The 19,494-nt window shown below is 39.2% G+C and overlaps 2 protein-coding genes across 4 annotated transcripts in view; both read left to right on the top strand.

The window, feature by feature from the left end:
* Nucleotides 1-106: 106 nt before the first annotated feature.
* Nucleotides 107-11,559, top strand: sypl1 (synaptophysin-like 1). Of its 3 annotated transcripts, none has more exons than XM_034236774.1 (6): nt 107-816; nt 1,379-1,492; nt 8,092-8,210; nt 8,296-8,500; nt 10,321-10,512; nt 11,327-11,559. In XM_034236774.1, the coding sequence occupies exons 2-6, from the start codon at nt 1,421-1,423 to the stop codon at nt 11,456-11,458; spliced, it is 720 nt and encodes a 239-aa protein (XP_034092665.1). In that variant the 5' UTR covers nt 107-816; nt 1,379-1,420; the 3' UTR covers nt 11,459-11,559. The 3 variants fall into 3 exon arrangements, with proteins under 3 accessions (XP_034092665.1, XP_034092666.1, XP_034092664.1); XM_034236775.1 differs by having other exon boundaries at nt 107-830; XM_034236773.1 differs by having other exon boundaries at nt 310-816; nt 1,303-1,492.
* Nucleotides 11,560-15,936: 4,377 nt separating this feature from the next.
* The window catches only part of atxn7l1 (ataxin 7-like 1), a 51,660-nt gene continuing 48,102 nt past the window's right edge, over nt 15,937-19,494 (top strand). Inside the window, 2 exon segments of the mRNA XM_034236776.1 lie at nt 15,937-16,091; nt 17,230-17,292. The gene's annotated coding sequence lies outside the window, so the exon portion shown is untranslated.

Below are 19,494 nucleotides of genomic sequence, written 5' to 3'. Positions count from 1 at the left end.
TGCTAGCTAACCATTTACTGTAATGTTGTGTTACATCTGAGCCCCTTATTCAAAATATGATCTGATCGATGTTGATATGCTTTTGTTGTAAGGCACATCCCTGAATTGTTCCATTAACAGAAAAAAAGGATTAATATCAGCTCTCATACCATAACAATTTAAGTTACAGTGGCAGTTTTTCGTTACTATCAAGTATTGCATTTCCATATATTGAGGGGCTTGCTGTTGTGAACATGTTGTCATCAGGGTTGTTATTTCCAGACTTTGGTAAGCGTTTGAAAAGCTTTAGAAGACATTGTTTGACTATTTCTTCAGGTTTAATAGAACCTCATTAGAACTAGAACAATATCAAGGAGGGTGTGTGTGCATGTCAATGGTCTGCAAAGGCTAACATCCCTAAGAATGTGTTCAACCCCTTTGTTTTGAAATGTTGTAAAGGAAATATAGTTGTTCTGTTATTTATATATAGTGTTGCCCCCACTTACTTTTCTTTAAGAACTTGGTAAGTTATTGATATTCAAAGGGTCCTTTTTGAAGGTATATTTACCCTTAAAAAATGCTGTTTCAAGTAATCAACATATGGGACCCTCATCAAGGAGCCTTGTGTTTTGAAAGTACCCTTTTTTATGATAGCTGGGTCAGTCTGGCTCAGCTGCTCTCTGTGGTTTTTCTTTTTCTTTGTTGAAACATTTTTTTGAGAATGAATGGTGTGTCATATGACCCAATCAGCACCAAGGAGGCGGGTCCCAGTGACTGCTCACTCGGCAAGGAGGAGGCAGCCTGCGGGTTCTGGCGGATGGATCAAAGGAACACTCAGTAGGACACTTCTGGTGCCTTTTTGTTACTTTTGTGTTACTGTGCATGCTATTTCATTGTAGCTGCGTGTATTAAAAGTTGTCAGGAAGTTCGCTGTTCGGTCATTTTGTAGTTTGAAATGTTTTTCAGCTTAGTGCATGAACACAAATGCCAGATAGTGTCATGCTTTTTCATTATGCAGCCTTTCCTGTAACTTAACACACATTTGTTCTAACGCCAAGCGTAATTTGGCACACTTTACGCGCTTTATCCCCTACATCGCCTGCGTAATTTGCGCATCTCCAAGATGAGCGATATACACTTACGCTACACTGCAAAAAATATCCATCTTAACTAATTATTTTTGAATTAAAATGTGTTCTTAAAACTTCCTAAGATAAGTAAAACTGTATTCTCAGAACATGTATTCCTGAAAAAAGTTTGATTCAGAGCCCAAGTGGTTTGGTAAAGTTACTTTAAGAAAGTTTGGTTGGTCATTTCTTGCAGCGTCGGCAGTAAAACCACGTCATTTTGTCAGACAACTCCCCTTTTCCTCCCTGCTGGACCCACATCCACACTTTAGGAACAACTGGATAAAGAGTTTTTGGATCCGAAAAGCTAAATCATGATGACGGGATTTCGACTGAACTTGTCCCCGCTGAAGGAGCCGCTGGGCTTCGTCAAACTGGTGGAGTGGGTAAGTTAGATACTGTGTGTGCGTGTGGCTGTGTGTGTGACATACCCAGAGGACAGGGAGGTCCAGTCCTTTTCTAGGTCCTTGGATTTTCCCTTTTTCCCGGCGATTTTCACTTATGGGAAAACATCTCCAAAGTAAGCAGTTTGAGAGGGAATTTATTTTAAGAAAATGCAATAAGGAAACATATGTATACATTACCCCTTTCTCATTAATTTACTGAATGAATAAAAAGCCTGCTTTAATGTGATTTATTACATAAATAAAGCTTAAGAGATATACACTTTTTCCCACAAGAATGAAACATAATTTATTATGCAATGCATTAGATATGCTTTATCACAATATGTAAGACTTTTTAATAGGCTATAGCCTGTATAACGTAACTTTATTTGTCTGTCTTGTAATAAATCCAGATCTTCAATATTCATAGAATAGATTCAGATAAATAGATTTATTGTGAAATATAGTTATAGATTTTTGTATTTACTTCTCTTTTAATCTTGTTATCTTTGTGCTGCTGCAACGACTGTATCTCCTCCCCAGTGGATCAATAAAGGGTTATCTTATATGTATGGATTGATGGTCTGGATCAACTGCATGACTTTAAAGTGAGTATATCTCAGTTATGTCCGGTGCACTTGGAGCCTGCGTGGGCCTGCCCTTCAGACAACACAGTTACAGATTAATGCATCCCTCAGCAATAATTTACCTCTGAGTAACTGTGCACAGTTGGCTGCTCCTGCACTCGAGCAAACAGTTTGTGGTTAATGAGAAAACACGCTGCGGCTTCTAATGGAAAGTCCAGTAATCGGTTCTCTTAGGGAGCTGGGTCAGAGGAACAGTGTGGGGCGACAGTCTCTCTCTGCTGTTCTGTTTTCTCAGAGTATAAACACATAGCGAGCTAAAGAGCAGCACACATGTCATCTGACTCAGGACAAAGCTGTGTGTTCTACTCTGTTGGCCTTAGGTAACCCTGTACACATCATCTGTGATTCCCAGAGGTCTGGATGATGAACTGTGTCCACATTTCTGCTTTAATGCTGGGAATGTATTTGGTAATACAGGCGACACAGCCCACTTAATAGTGTGTAGCAATGACTAAAACACATTAAAGAGTGCATTTTATTCAAATTTGCAGGGTACATATTTGTATTTAGTTCCCCTACATGTCTCCATGCTTTAATGTTCAAAAAGCTCTTTATTCTTCAAATACTGCCTGTGCTGCAGCACCTCTTTTCACCCTCTGTCTGAAACCAGAGCCCAGTCTGCTCTGATTGGTCAACCACTTAGAGATGTCCCGCCCCTTGACCTATCAAGTAAAATATGTTGGAGCGCTAGCCAATAGAAGCTGAGTGTTACGTAGTGATGTCACTATTTTACCATAATCCCTTTGGAGGGAACACAGGGATTTTAACCGTTGCAGACCATTTACATGCACTAAAACCTATACACACTAAAGGAAAGGGAAAACCCCCCAAAAAAGCAGTATGATATTGGAGGGTTTCCAGCGGGTTGCATTGACTGAAATCCAACATGTTGTTCTCCATTTATCCTGCATACCTCTGAGACGTCATGAAAAGTGTGTGTACTTGGCACTAGAGTGGTTTAGCCTCTCCACTTCCTCGATATTATCTTCCACACATTAGTAAACAGGAAGCTGGGTCGAAGTAGCAAACGAGACAAGGCTGCCCCATTCACTTACGATGTTGAATAATGATGATAAAGGCATTTCTCATTGCCAGGCCTCTCTGCCTCTGGCTTCATTGGGCCTCAGAGGGAAACGGTAACACAATGGACAGATGCTCCAGGAGTCTTTGGTCAGTCTGTGTGAGAAAAACTGATGATTATTCAGTTTTCAACAAGATTTGTTTCCATCTTAACGGCCCTTCTGATCAAAATCAACTTTTTAATGTCCTTTATTTCTACTTTTCATTGTTTGCTTCACTTTCACTAACCTGCTAATGCTGTCTCACAGCTCAGTTATGCGTAAAGACTTCCTAGGATTTTATTTGCTAGTCTCTGGAATGTCCATAAATTAGGGCTGTGTGTTTTGCAGATGTGTCGGACGCCTTAGATAAAGACTTATAAGCAGTGGCAATGCTGCAGTTTGTCCAGTCTTTGGAAGTCGCCATGTATGGAGAAGTTGTCGCCTGTTTTAGGACTAAATGGTGATATTGGAAACTTGACAAATACCCGACAGTGTTTGTACAGTTAGGATTTATGCTCTGTTTAAAATGAGAATATAAACATAGACTTAAACATGTCGAGGTGTCTGTGCTCGGTCCACCCTGGTACAGTTAATCACGCTGAGGATCCATGACCATAGTGACAGAACCAGGGGAACAAGAGTGTGTGAAAAGTAGCTCACAGTGGGTTTGTAGCCAGAAAAACAGGAAGTGACAGCCAATGACATCTGGAGAAACATCTGGAGAGAGGCCTCAAGGTGTGTGTGTGTGTGTGTGTGTGTGTGTGTGTGTGTGTGTGTGTGTGTGTGTGTGTGTGTGTGTGTGTGTGTGTGTGTGTGTGTGTGTGTGTGTGTGTGTGTGTGTGTGTGTGTGTGTGTGTGTGTGTGTGTGTGTGTGTGTGTGTGTGTGTGTGTGTGTGTGTGTGTGTGTGTGTGTGTGTGTGTGTGTGTGTGTGTGTGTGTGTGTGTGTGTGTGTGTGTGTGTGTACAGTAAGTGTGGGTGTGCATGTGGGTTTTGCGGAGTGAAGTTCAAGGCTAAAAGTTGAGGTGGCCTGTCGTAAGCATTTTATAAGAGTGAGAATGTGATACAGTTGTGCTGATGCAACACAATTCAAGTGGTCGGTTACATGTGTTTTGTCACCTTGTTATGTGAGGCGTGAAACAACAAAAACATTACCTTTTCATGTCAGGAGGTAGTGATTCGTCACGAGGTAATCAACTTCCTGTCTATAGAAAAGCTTCAAATTCAAGCGCTAATTGACAAAATCTCAGTTGTCCTAATTTCACCATCATGTTTTTCTGAGATAAAGGGGCTACTTTTGACGTGTTCTGGGACCTATTTGATTATTCTTGAGCAAAACATATCATTCTACTGCAGACTTACCTCAGAAACACACTCCAAATGAATGCTAATGTGTGTGTTAGATGCGCAACTGTTTGCTAGCAAGTTCACCTTATCTAACTGCTTAGGCGTTATTAGGTCAGTAATGTGTTCAAAGCTTACTGTGCTGCCCGGGTGGCCAAAAAAAGGATTGTTGTTGTTGATTTAAAAATCTGTCTGTATGATTTACATATAAACCGGCCTTCAGTTTATAGCACAGTGCTACTCAAACTTATTTCAGTAATGTACCCCCTTTGAAACATTTTCTCAGCCGAGTACCCCCTGACCGACCCCGAAAATGTTTGATAGAAAAAGCCTATATACATAATTACAATACAGTGATGTTCCATCAGTGTGTGATTTATGAACTCCTTCATGCATGAATGACAACAAACTAAGGATTTTTTCATCTTTGTGCATGAAAAAAAACAACATATATACGATTTTTCCAAGGAGTTTTTCAATTGAAGTAATATGTATGTTTAACAAACCAATGAACAAAATGATATATTATGAAAAACTATAAAATACAATGCACAAATTTGACATGTTTATATGAGGACCCCCTTGGTGGTTCTACAAATATTTGTTCTATTTCACTTATTGTACGGAGATTATTTTTGTAATCATGCATGGTATTTTTATTAACCTTTTTTTTTATCTCACGTACCCCCAACGTACCCCTAGGGGTCCGCGTACCCCCATTTGAGAATCACTGTCCTAGAACACGTGATTAAAAAAGGCGTAAAATGCCTGTTCTGTGAGTATTTCGCAAGTGTGATCTTAAATCTTACACTAAAACTATTGCTTTCAACTGACCTAATACAGTTATGTGAAATATGTGGGCATAATACATTTAATTCAACTTAATGTTTCCGTTTTATCAGTGTATGAATAGCTGTATGTTAGATGCTCGGCCAGGATGTGTGATGACGGGCAGAGACTTAAAGCTATGCATGTCTAGGATGTGTGAAAACTGTCAACACATTTTGAAGAGAACAGATCAGATCTCTGCAGTGTGAGTGAAGCGATACCACTGGGAGACTGTGAGCTCATTACTCTGGAATAAAATGAGCGGCCTGCTGCAATTTGAGGGTTAAGCTTAGCAGCAGCTACAAGAATGTATAATGTGTCGGTTTTAAGGAAGGAATTAGTGTCACATGGCCTATACGCTGAATCAGATTCCTAAGGGAAATAACTCAACAGCTGAATGGCAGCATTGGTTCAGCTGAGAGACACTTGTTGATGTTATTTGTTAGAGAAACCATCTACCCAACCTTCTCAATGATTTGTTGTCTTACTGATAATACATACAGTATGCCAGATGATCAAATGTGGAAATTACAGGGGATAAAATAGAAAATGATGTTGTTTTGTGATTTTTATTATCAAAATCAGATTCGGAATACCTTTATTAGTCCCATAGAGGGGACGTTTAAATGTGTTACAGCAGAAAAGAGCCAAAGACAGCTTAATGTTACCTAAGAAGCATGCATAAATGCACAATTTACAAAATACACATCCTGTAACATTTCTGAAGATTTAGCAGCCAGGTATGTATTGCACAGTTATTAACAGCATATATATATATATTGCACATATTGCACATAGCTGGTATTATAGACTGTGATGTTGTGTTAGAGTAGGGGTGTCAAACTTAAATACACAGTGGGCCAACATTAAAAAAATGGGTACTAGTCGAGGGCCGGACCGGTTCAATGTTTATTGCAAAACTTATTGAAATGAACTTATTGCACATATTTTTTTCATTTAATTTCAATCTTTATTTTGAACAAAAAAAATAACAAATAAAAAATAACAAATGTGAAAAACAGAATACCGTATTGTTAAAATACAGTATTTATCCACATTCATGATAATATTTATATATTCAACAAAAAAGTGTTCTTATTAATAATAAATCATATGTGTCTGAAAGGGAGCAGGAGGAAGCAAATGCTTATTCATTCCCACCCCTTACTTGATCATTGATTGTCCTTTAAATCATTATGCAAGTTATTCCTACTTACATTTACATTTATACATACAATATTAAACCTGGAACTAACAAAGCTTAAATGATTGCCTATAAAAACAACATTAAATAATCAGTTGCATTCATTTCTTATGGCTCTATCTGCAGCTTCATTTCTTATGATCACATTTTCCCACAGGCCAACAACAGCTTCAAAAAAACAATTCCCCTCAAAGAACAAAACAAACATGCCCTGTTGTCTCAAGAAGAAAAGTGCAGAAGGAAACATCCATTAAACTCAGTGTGCTGCTCGGTGATGCTAGTTCAGATACTTGGCATCTCATCTTGGGTGCAAGGTCATCGATGTTTGGGCTCAGGCTCTGAGCGGAGGAGACCCTCAGGATGGAGTGAAGGTGTCACCGACGGGCCAGATCTAATAGTAATGAAAAATTATCCTGCGGGCCGAAATTAAATCCACCAAGGGCCTGGTTTGGTCCCCGGGCCTTGAGTTTGACACATGTGTTAGAGAATACAAATAAGAAGAGCAACAGATTTATCTTGTAAAAATGGTTGAGTAGTGAGTTTTATTTCCAGCTGTTTGTGGAGTGAAATGCCGGCCATCTGTTGGTCCCTCTGGCTCTTTCTGCTGACGCTGGGATTCAGTCTGCCAACTTTCTTCTGGTGGGAAGTTCTGGTGACATATTTCAACTGTTTTGTGCAAACATACATGTATGTAGGAAGGAAAACAATTCAATCATGGTTGTTTATGGTGTACATTTACCATTTCATTTATAGTAGATAGTGTTTTTGCATTCATTTGTTGGGGTTGTATTGATTATTCTCTCCATTTAAAACATTTTTAACATTTAACCCTTTTTAAAAAGTCGCTTTGATTGTCTGTAAAAAACTATAAAATGATAACGTAACCAAGTTCAGTCCTTATCTTCACTAACAGATATTCATTCATTTTTAACATGAATGTCTGTCTACATAATGCCACTGTTGTTTTGATATGGGAATACACAAATGTAATTATTTTTTGAATAGTAAATGCTTGGGGAATACTTTCACGGTCCATGATATGGCAATATTTAGCAACAACATCGATTTTGGATGCATTGCATCGAACACTGCAAGGCTCTATGATAAATTACCGAAGTGAAAACCAAGACAATTATGAATATGTATTTTCCCCATAGGGCAAACATTAAAAAAGTACAAATTACACTTTTGAAGCCAGGGCTCTAGACTGAAATTGTGAGATAAGAATTCATAATTTCATGCAATAACTGTGGGAAATATTGTGGTATTATTGGGTGTCAATGGGAAGATGTTTTTAATTATTATTAAACAGTAGGAGCAGAGGTTGATCTTCCACAAGTCAAACACAAACTCATCCTTGTCTAAATGTATGCTATGTTCATTAACAAAGCCCAAATAATTGGAAATATTCACAAAAAGCCAGGAATCGTGATCTCAGAGTTTCTTGATTTGTGTATAATTGTCTCACATAAGTGTTAACCATCTCTCCAATGTCCCTCTCTTCTCTCCACAAACAGCTCACGGCCATATTTGCTTTTGGAAGCTGTAGTGGATTCTCAGGGAAGAACATCATCTCTCTGCTCTGCGGCGATGGCAGGAATGACACGCTCGATGCCAACTTTCACTACCCGTTCAGGTGAGAATCACATCTCTTTTTGGGGATTTTTTTTTACAAATTCAGTAGGATGTGATTTGAACCTTCAGTCTTGTATTGTTCCCAGGTTGAGCGCGGTCCCGCTCATCGAGGGGAACGCCACTCTCTGTAACCAATCAGCCACCACCACACACATGGTGGGAGACTCCGCCTCCTCCGTGGAGTTCTTTGTGGGCGTGGCCATCGTCTGCTTCCTGTACAGCATGGTGGCTCTGCTGGTGTATTTGGGCTACATGCACGTCTACAAGGACTCTGACTTTGGACCCATCTTTGTAAGTATTGATCAAGCTGTGAGAGACTTGTAGCAAAGCACTTTGAGCACCAGGAAAAGCGCTATATAAATCACATTTATTATTATTATTATTATTATCTTTGCACACCTAAGCACCTCGGACAGTCCTTTATACCAGGAGTTTAGTTTAGTTTATTTGTTTATAGTGTCGTTGAAATGAATTTGACTGTTATTTTGCCGGCTTGAATATGTTGACCACTTAAGAGTCTCGAACAAAGGAGTTCTGATCACAAAGTGCAGTTCAGTTCCATTTATTTTCTCCAACTCATGGTTTCTGCAGTTTGGCAAAAATCTCAGGGACGCATGAGAGAGCAGGACTGGAGAGGCTTTCCTGCTAGTCTGTCTGCTCTTTAAGTAGCAGTAGTAATCAGTGTTCACCTGAGTGTGTCCAATCACACCTGCTGTCACTTTCCCAATCAGGAGCATTTGGTGACAGGCAGGTGAATGTCCATTAGCCCTCTAGAGGGCAGTGTTTGGGCAGCACAGGGAATTCACAACAGCTGCCCCCACTCAGCTGCTGTGAAAGATGAATTCCATGTTCATTTAGACCGTTCAGGTAGGGATATCAAGCGGGCCACTGGCCGAGTGTAAGTTCTGTCTTGAACTAGGATGTCAGCTGACCTGACACACTGGTCAGGGCTCGAATGTAGCCTGGTAACCTTCCCTACTGGCCATTGGGCCCTTGGCAGTTGTGGATCCATTATAAGAACAGCTGTATCCAGTTACAAGTTATCCGATGGCTTTTCCCATTTCTGCCGTGATTGCAAGGTTGGCAGATAGTCCTTGATAAAATGGGTCCACAATTGATCAGCCAGTATTTGGCTCTGGCGCCACCTACGCCGCCCCATTGACTCTGGTGCGTAAGCAACTTGCGGCAGGGAAACGTCACGCCACCCCATCAGCAGCATGTTCGGAGTGATGGGGTCTAGGTTAGATACATCAGATGAAGTGTAACCAAGTGGTTTTGAGTTGAGCATACCCTCAACCTCAACCAGTACAGTGGCAAGGACTTCTTCGGACACTGGTTGGCTTCCAACAACAACCCGAAGAGCATTCTTGACTGATCTGATCTCCCTTTCCCACACACCTCCAAAGTGGGGGGAATTAGGAGGGTTGAATTTGAAGGTGAGTTGGTATTGACAGAGTTTCTCTTGCAGCTTTGGTTCTAGAGCTTCAAACGTCTCTTGTAGCTCCCTCACAGCCCCACGGAAGTTGGTACCTCTATCTAAGAGAATTTCCCTTGGCTTGCTTCGATGGGCAATGAATCTTCTGAGGGAAAGCAAGAAGGCATCCGAATCTAAAGCGGCGAGAAGATCAAGGTGCACTGCGCTAGTGGTTAGGCATTTGAACACCCCAACGTTTCTCATTGCGCCTCCCAGCTTTGACAGTTGGGAGGGGACAGTCCCCATTGATCAGCTGTCACAAAAAACTGTAAATGGGGCAGCTTTAGCCAACATTGCTAATTTCCAGCTGTTGTCCCCGGCCAAATGATAATAGATACCTTTTTAAAATCACAATACATCAACAGCATTAGTTGTAAAAAAAAAGGATAGGCGAAAGGATAAAAGAGAACAATAAACAACATATTACTACATACATGTCACATACAGCACATCACAATCACACAACAGAAACAAGGGGCAACATCCATGATCACAACATGTAACACACACACTATATCCAACACAGACTAGTGTGTGTTCTCAGTGAACCATGTTAACACCTCAATTTCCCTACGGTGATCAATAAGGGTCCATCTCATCGTACCTTTAGTTTCTGACTGTCTGTTCTACATTCCAGGACTTCCTGCTCACAGCCATCCTGGTCTTCCTGTGGCTGGTGTGCTCCTCGGCCTGGGCGAAGGGTCTGCAGAACGTGAAGGATGCCACGGACACTGAAGGCATCAGCAACACGCTGGCCGTCTGCAGGGGGGCCAACGTCACCTGTGAGGTCACAGAGTTCGCCAGCATGCGGCCCCTCAACATCTCTGTGGTGAGAGAGAGAGTGAGGATTAGCTTAAAGGAATTAGTGTGTTTATTTACCACCTTCTATGGAGGGATTTAAAACATTTCAAATTAGAGGTGAGGGTTGTTACACACAGTTATAAAGTGTGTAATGTAATATGCCTTTTGTAATGCTGGATAGATTTGTATTTTCCATTAAAGATATCTTGATTATCATATTGACAACATACTGTATGGCATGTTACACAATACATAACTACATAGAAGATAAAAGAGGTCAAGAAAGAACACCAGGAATTGTTATACACATTTTTTAAGGTCCCCGTTTATATTAAATACAAAATATGTGCTATGTATGGCCCCCTTTTTTTCTTTTTTTATGCATTTATTGTTAGTATCATGTCATTTTGAATTATTATTTGAATATAAATATATAAAAACATATAATGTATATATATAATTGAGATATTTCTGTCACCGATCTCAAGTAGTATTAACTTCAGCTGCATTTACCACAGTAAATACCAAATAATGTAGCAGTGTAGAGGGGATTTGTGTCCACCCCACAATTTCTAAAATACTAGTCTTGAAGATTTTACATGAAGTGTGTGTGACTCTCAGTCACGAGACACGGAGCAACAACACTTTAATTTTAACTTTAACGCTGCTGCTGTATTTATTTTGTCACAAGTTCAAAACAAATGTGTTAAAAATGAACACACACGTGACCTCAAACTGTTTGTGATTGATATAAAAATCCATCACATACCAAAAATGCTGTCTTTTTTTCCCCCTAGAATTTGATAATAATAATAATAAAATCCCTTTTTTTCTTTCTCCAGGTGTTTGGCTACCTCAACATGCTCGTGTGGGCGGGGAACGCCTGGTTTGTGTACAAGGAGACCCGCTGGCACTCTCAGAAATTCTCTACTCAGCCCGGACCTGGAAGACAGCAGGTCCCTGCACCCATATAGAGCACACACACACACACACACACACACACACACACACACACACACACACACACACACACACACACACACACACACACACACACACACACACACACACACACACATACCATGTATATATCACTTCAGGGGACATTACATTGACTTACATGTATTTCCTGAAGACTTATCCTAACCTTAACCATAACCAACACATGCCTAACCCTAACCCTAAACCTAACCCTAACCCTAACCGTAACCAAGTCTTCACCCTAAAATTGATGATTCCCCTTATGGGGACCTCCATGTTGTCCCCATAAGGGAGGCGAGTCCCCACACGTGACTGTGTAAACAGATTTAGGTCCCCACAAGTATAGTAATGCTAGGCCACACACACACACACACACACACACACACACACACACACACACACACATATACACATACACACATACACATACACATACACATACAGTACATATACACTCAATCACACACACACACACACACACACACACACACACACACACACACACACACACACACACACACACACACACACACACACACACACACACACACACACACACACACAGCAGATACAAGCCCACATTTGAGCATATGCACACTGCATGCACCATGTGTGATAGAAGACATGAGTAAATACAAACAAGCTCTATGAAGATGAAAGAGAAATAAAATGAAGGAGAAATTAATTGATTTGTATCCAAACATGTACTTTTCCTCTCACATTCACAGCATACTGAAAACAGTTCTAAACTAAGTATACATTTCCTACAAAGATAGGAGAAAGGAGGCTCCGGGAGGAGAAGTGTTTAGATTAGACTTTTTCTATTCTATTTCTTACATTACCTGTTTCATACACTATAGCAAAACCAATGCAATAAGTACGTCCAGTCCTTTTAAACGTGCCTTATTACAATTACTCCTTTTCTTCTGCTTTAGTAAGCAGATACATGCACAGACAATGACCAAACATGTTGATATTTTAGATTTATAGCAGCGTTATGACTTGTTCGAGAGGTTTCCTTACATCTCAGGTCCCATTTTAGGACAATGGCTGACATGGCTTTATTAAATACTGATGAATCTAATAGGTACTTTGAAATGTTTGTCTATGATACAAATCCAACTACAATTAACAATAATTTATTGTTTAACATCTTCTACAATAATGATAATGTGATGCAGGTTTTCAGGGTAAAAGAAAGGTTGTCTGTGGTGCACTATGAAGCATTACTCCATATTACCTTCTCAGAAAAGTACCCTAATGGTAATATATGTCCATATTGGCTTTTAAATTGAGCCATGCATTCGCATCAGTGTGAATTGTGACGTTTTAGTATTTAGTATTTTTATAGATTTGATTGATTAGATTACATTAGATAACATTTAAATACATTTTTAGATTGAAAGCAATTTGTGTAAATAGAAAAAAAGGTTAAGTATTCATTCATTCATTCATTCATAGGCTCTCTCACTGTTGGGTCAGGCGCCCTCTAGTGGTGGGATAGTGGTTATTGAAATGTCTGGACAAATATAGGATTATTAATTTGCTATATTGGCTTGTCATGAATGACACTGATGAGGCGAATCCATATGAAAGTGTCACCGATTTTCCTCAGTAACATACAAGACATTTCCACAATAGCAGGGAAACAACATGACACTCGTGAGATTACTACAACATCCCTATCATACTTTAGAACTCAGAAACATCCAATCAAGGATTTTTATAATATATAAAACGAGATCTAAACATATTAAGCCACCTAGTAATTTACTACTTCAAGCTAAAGGACAACATATCATAGAAGTATAGGAATAATCTCCTTCTAAAACAAGAATTTCAACAAAGGATTCATGTTTTCTTGTCATTTTTTAACATGTTGTGTTAAAACATCTGCAATCCAGTTGTTGTAAAATGACGTTTTTACTATAACATCACAAAAGTACATCCAGTATATTCTTATCACGACATACACAGTGCATTCTCATGGTACTTAATATGCGAGAGTGTAAATCCGTAGAGAATACTTGATTGAGATTTTGGCGACCTTGATTTATTAAAACTAACCTAAGGTACCAAATGAAGGTTAAACACTTCCTTGATTGTTGTTTTTAATGTCCTTTTTTAAAATAATTTTTCATCACTTTTTGCATCAACAGCTCGGTCAAAGCAACATGTTTCCTCCTGTTTAAGTTTAGGGTGTTTTATAAAATGTCACTTTTTCTTATTTTTAGATGATTATTTGAAGGAATATGAAGTTTTGATTTTCTTTTTATGATGTTTTATCTTTTGATATGGTGATAAATAATGTAAATGTGATGATGTATATTCATTTAACTCTGTGTTAAGTTAAATGGATGTGTGTGTGGTGTACTGGTTATGCCTCTGCATTCTTATAATCATAATCAAACTAGCTATAGCTTCGTCAATGATTCCTGTGCATTCAACCTGCCAAACTGAGACACGCTGTGACATGCACAATTTCTATGTACCTTTGTTTTTTATCAATAAAAATGAATGATTTTTTTCATAAGTCTCTAAAGTGAACGTCCTGTCCATCTAAAATGTGTGTGTTTGGATGTAGACACTTTACACTCCAGTGCGTGTGTTTGTCTATCCTTTTCCTGTCATGCCTCAATATGGAAGCCAGTTAATTTAAAAATAATTTAGCTTAATCATTCATTCACATTTGCCCCTAGCCGTGTGTGAAATATATGATTTTATGGTGCCAAATATATCATTTTATCCAGATTCAACTGCTCATATAAGATACAATGTAAATATAAAGTGGTATCTTTACAAATAAGAACTATTTAGAAGGTTGAATAATAAAAGTGAGAGTATTTGAGGACATCTTTTTGACAAACATCCGTTCTTTTGACTCTTAAAGAGATGGAAAATATGTTTCCTGTTGTGTCATGACCTCATGATCACTGTGCGGGAAACAAACACAACACTGAGTCAGAGTCATCGTTTGTGTGTGTGAAAGAAAGAGAAAGAAAAGGGAAGTGCACTGGTGTGTGTGGGTGTGACAGAGGAAAAGACAGGAAGGGTTTAACCACAGATTAACATATAAAGTGTGTAGACTGTGTGATTTGACATGATTTGAAACGACAGTAAACATTAATCAAAGTAATTTCCGTGCTCTGGTTTAACACTGTCATTTCCTCTTTACCTCCACCCTGCTCTGGTCTAATATCATGGGATGTAAGCATCATGCAACAGACCTAAAGATCTGTTTATCTGTTGAACAAAAGTCAGATTTAAGTTTGTTCGGTATAATCTTAATAGCAGAAATATTATGATCTATTGACATCATGTTTCCTGTAAAAAACGAAACGAAACCATGCACCTCCTCTCCTGACTTTGCACTTTAAACGCAGATTCTGTTTTCAGCCACAAGAGGTCCACGTAGCGCTGTTAGCTTGACCTACTGAGCCACTTTGAGAAGCTAAGCATCCTGGGACAGTTTGTTTCAGTGACCTCAGATTAAGGCATGTTTTAAATTCACATATAAATGCAAAATGTGATGTGTTGAATCCTTTGCAACTCCCTGGCAATCCCTAATAGTACTGTACTTTTTAGACTCAAAGCAGGGCCCAATATTCATATACTTGTTGGACCTAATAAAATAAAATACACTTTTCGGGGTATACAATGTTAAATGACCCTATTTTTTTTATAGTAAAGTCCCATACTTGGTCCACTAAATACTGCATATGCAAGTTCATTCTCTTTGGTATTCTACTTCAAATTGTGTTAATGCATTGGAATAACTGATGGAATAACATTTCAATATAATTAGGTCTTACATGATTAAATGTGACACATACAATGAATTGAATGGTTGGATTGATTGATTGAACATTTTGTTATTATCCAGAAAAAGCCAGATGGACATGTTTAGCCCTATTTTATGCTTTATTCCTTGTCTTTGTGATTGACAGGTCCACCTATTGAATTACTGACACACTCACACAACAACACTGACTAAGAAACCACTGTTGTTTAATAACACTTGTTTGCAATATGTAAATTAGACAACAATATATTACGAATGTTATTTGTATATTGGAATAACGTTTCTATTTTTCAAATATTATGTGCATGCCCATAGGCTAATAGTGTTTTATTTTGTGTCTCTCTATATCCACTTAGCTGTAACAATGTATGTATGCCCTATGTGGGACGAATAGAGGAATTCTGTCCATTGGTATATTACCCAATGATGTTCCAATAAAAAGATAATGTTTTCTCAGCTCAACATAATGTCACCGTGTAACTGTCCAACAGAGGGAAATCTGTAATGTGCCCACAGTCTGAACTTTTGAACCCCTCAGTAGCTCCCTGTCTGTCCTCAACCTCTCAATCCTCCGGAAGTTGCCGAACAAGCACGACGTACACCGAGCATGACGTCACTATATCTGGTTCTTTCGTTTTTCGTCTGCTGCGTGCGAAGGAGAGAGAGAGAGAGAAAGCGAGAGAGCGAGAAAAAACGGCTCTCAGCAAAGCAACAAGAAGGAAGAGAAATGGCGACACTGGATCGCCAAATACCAAGTCCGGATATCTTCCTGTGCGAGCCTTGGTCTTCCTTCGTCACCGCGGCTAAATTACGTTTTGTTGACAGTAAGTTTGCACGTCGGTAGCCCTTGTTGTTTTTGCGGACAAACTGTGGTGAAGTGCGTGGTCCAACAACTGTCTGTGATTGAGTAGAGTCTGCAAAGTAACTGTCAAAAAATACTATTATGAAATACCATAATATGTCGCTTGAACAGTCGAGAGATAAGCTTTACGGTGCATAGTTCGTAGCACTGGTGTGTGCAGTAATGACATTTCTCAACTGTGCAGGATGTAAGTTTGTTAGCTTTGACAGCTTCACTCATTTGGCTTCACTTTCAATATGAAGCCAGCTCCAGTGCTAGCTAGCTAATAATGCTAACTGGTAGTCAGGCTCGGACCAGCATGGCTCCACTACGCATGGCCCCAAAGTTTGTTGTCAGAGGTGGGAAGTAACTAAGTACATTTACTCAAGTACTGTACTTAAGTACAATTTTGAGATACTTTTACTTTACTTGAGTACTTCCATGTTATGCTACTTTGTACTTAAACTGTCCTACAATTCAGAGGTCAATTACATGTATTTAATACCTTTGCAGATTTGGATTAATAATGTGAAATATAATCAACACATCAGACTTGAGTTCCACCTGGAGTAAATTCACAAGCTACCCTGCAGTATACAAAGTCATTCAAACGAGCTGCACCTTTACCAGCTTTGAGAACACTTTCATGATCAATCATTATAAAACACATTCAAAGATTCAAAGGTTTTATTGTCATATGCACAAAGCTACAGTGTAGAAATGGCAATGACATTTTTCTGACCTGAGCTCCTCCAACAATGCAACATATATAATAAAATAAAAAGTAGTGCAAAAAGTCTATATACATGTCAATAGAATATGAAATTAAATAATGTAATTAAGACACAATTAAATACGGTTTATTACGGTGATAACTATTTCTATACATTTGTATATTGCAAGATGACAACAATATCATATATATTATTCTGAGATGGACCAATCTGCACAAGAGTACTTTTACTTTTGGTACTTTTAGTTATTTTGATGATAATACTTTTGGACTTTTACTTGTCCTACACCATTGTACTTCCAGATCGGAGTACTTCTTCCACCTCTGTTTGTTGTCAATGCTCACCTGCTGGTTTGTAAAGTGTCTTCTGTGTTTTCTTCTGACGCAGACTCGTCCTCGGATGACAAACAGATTTTCTGCCAGGGTAAAGCCGTGAGGCTCAGCAAAGAAGGTAAGGAAGTGAGAAAACACACTGACGCTGTCACTGTCAACACCATGATGCTCTGTTATTGTTTTGTTCTCTGCAGCCAGAGGTGTCTTTTTCTCTGGGGACACAGGGACAACACTTCCTGACATGGCTGACATCGTCAAATAACTATTTCCAAGCATACTCTGTAAAGAAATGCTCTGAAAAATAGCTTGCACCAAGAAATAAAATATATTAAATGCTATCTAAGTATAGAATAATTAAATGACCATTGTCATTAGCTAAAAACAAACAAGCCCCTTGCTTACTTATTACAAAATGAAAAACACCCATGCACTAACTTCAAAAACATCTTGACATAGATTCTTGTTTTTTCCCGATCTTGGAAATGATCCATTCTAACCTCAAACTGTTCAAACTAAATTCTGTTTAACCTCCTCTCACAAAAACATAACGACTGCGTCTCATACATCCTTTTAAATGCATGTGTCTAGCTGGGAAACACATTACTGGGAGTGTGTTTGAATTAGAAAACGGTGTTACAGTGATCACCGTGTGTCTAATGATTAATTTCTACATGAATCTACATTTTGCCCATTAAAATACAGCATCATCATTTTCCATAGCCTAAGGTGATGCATTCAGATTGCTTGTTCAGTTTTATTGTAAAAGCGTGCGAGGAAAGGCATCAGAACCCCCACCTTTAGGAAGCTGAAAACCAAAGATTATTAGAGTTGTTTTCGCTTTAGTCCTAATCAAAATAGTTGCAAATGTAGTTTCTCGATTTACAAATCAATTAACTTGCTAATTGTTTCGGCTCCCACCGTGTTACATTAGAAAAACATATGAGTATTTTCGAATCCTCAGTACAGTAACCTGAGATCACTAGATGTTTTGTGTCAGGCATGGTGAAGGTGTTATGTTGAATACTTGTTAGACTGCATACTAGCAATAATAATAACTTAATACCTTAAAGAGCCTGTGACAGCCTCCCAACAACTGTTGTGCAATGAAATATTGGGCTACTAGTAATCTCGAACCGTCAGTTTAAAAAAGAAAAAGCGATACCGTTCCGATAAATATCAATAATTTCGAACATCGCGGGGAAATTCCTTCGACTCATTTTGAAGTTTTGGGGGAAGCCGGAAGTGACGTCAATGCGGGAACGCTTCACTGCGGCGATAGAGCCAAACACGGACAAAGTGTGTTGTTATGCGTAGAAATGGTGAATTACTGAGTTTAGGCACGTTAATAACGTTTTAATGAAGTTGACTACAGTATATTCATATTAGTCAGTGCTTTAATGTCAATTCGGTGAACATAAACATACATGATCGTGGTGAAGATGATTAAATTAGGATTACAAATCGGTAGTGAGAGCTGCTGAATTTCCTCCCGTCGGATGTGATATAAAAACAAATCGATTATTTTTGTAGTTGTAAACTCAAGTGGATGAAACTACATTTATTAGTGCTTTCATGTCAATTCGGCGAACATATGATACATTAAATGATCGTGAGGATGATGATTTAAAAATCGTTTGTTTGAGTCGTTTGTCTGCATTTCCTGATGAGAAAACAAACCGATGCTTTTTGTAGTTGTAGTACACCAACATGGATTAAACGTGTGGTTTTTTCACCACAATGTTGGGGAAATTAATGGATAAAATGCACAGATTATTATTATTATTCCCACTCCGATCGGGACACTAGGTCCACCGTTTCCCCGCAGCGAGGCTCCCCCCGTTGACAGTTTACGTGGGCTGGGCTGGGTGCAGTGGCGGACCGGCCATCGGGACGAATCCCGATGGGCCGGTACCGAAGTGGGCTGGTCAGATAAGTCACTAGCACATCCCCCACTCCCCCCGTTGACAACTTACTCGCGGTACCGAAGTGGGCCGGTCGGATAAGTCACTAGCACATCCCCCACTCCCCCCGTTGACAACTTACTCGCGGTACCGAAGTGGGCCGGTCGAGAGTCCCGGGATGATTTTTAGTCCCAGTCCACCACTGGCTACATGACCGTATGATCGCCCATATTGACGCACCTAATTCCTAAACTTCTAACAGATACAACATAAACCGATCCTTCAGCCTAATATGAGCTCTCAGACACGATCAACATTAAACTGTCATCGCTGTCTGAGCTTGCTGCTGTGTACACCATCGTGCGTTTACATGCAGATGCTGGGATCCTGAACGGTGCAGCTGGAGCGCTGTGCCCGCA

The sequence above is a fragment of the Gymnodraco acuticeps genome, unplaced genomic scaffold, assembly GCF_902827175.1.
Source record: "Gymnodraco acuticeps unplaced genomic scaffold, fGymAcu1.1, whole genome shotgun sequence".
In the NCBI taxonomy this organism is placed as follows: Eukaryota; Metazoa; Chordata; class Actinopteri; order Perciformes; family Bathydraconidae; genus Gymnodraco; species Gymnodraco acuticeps.
Note: the sequence above shows the minus strand (reverse complement) of the source record. Positions and strands in the feature narration are given on the sequence as shown.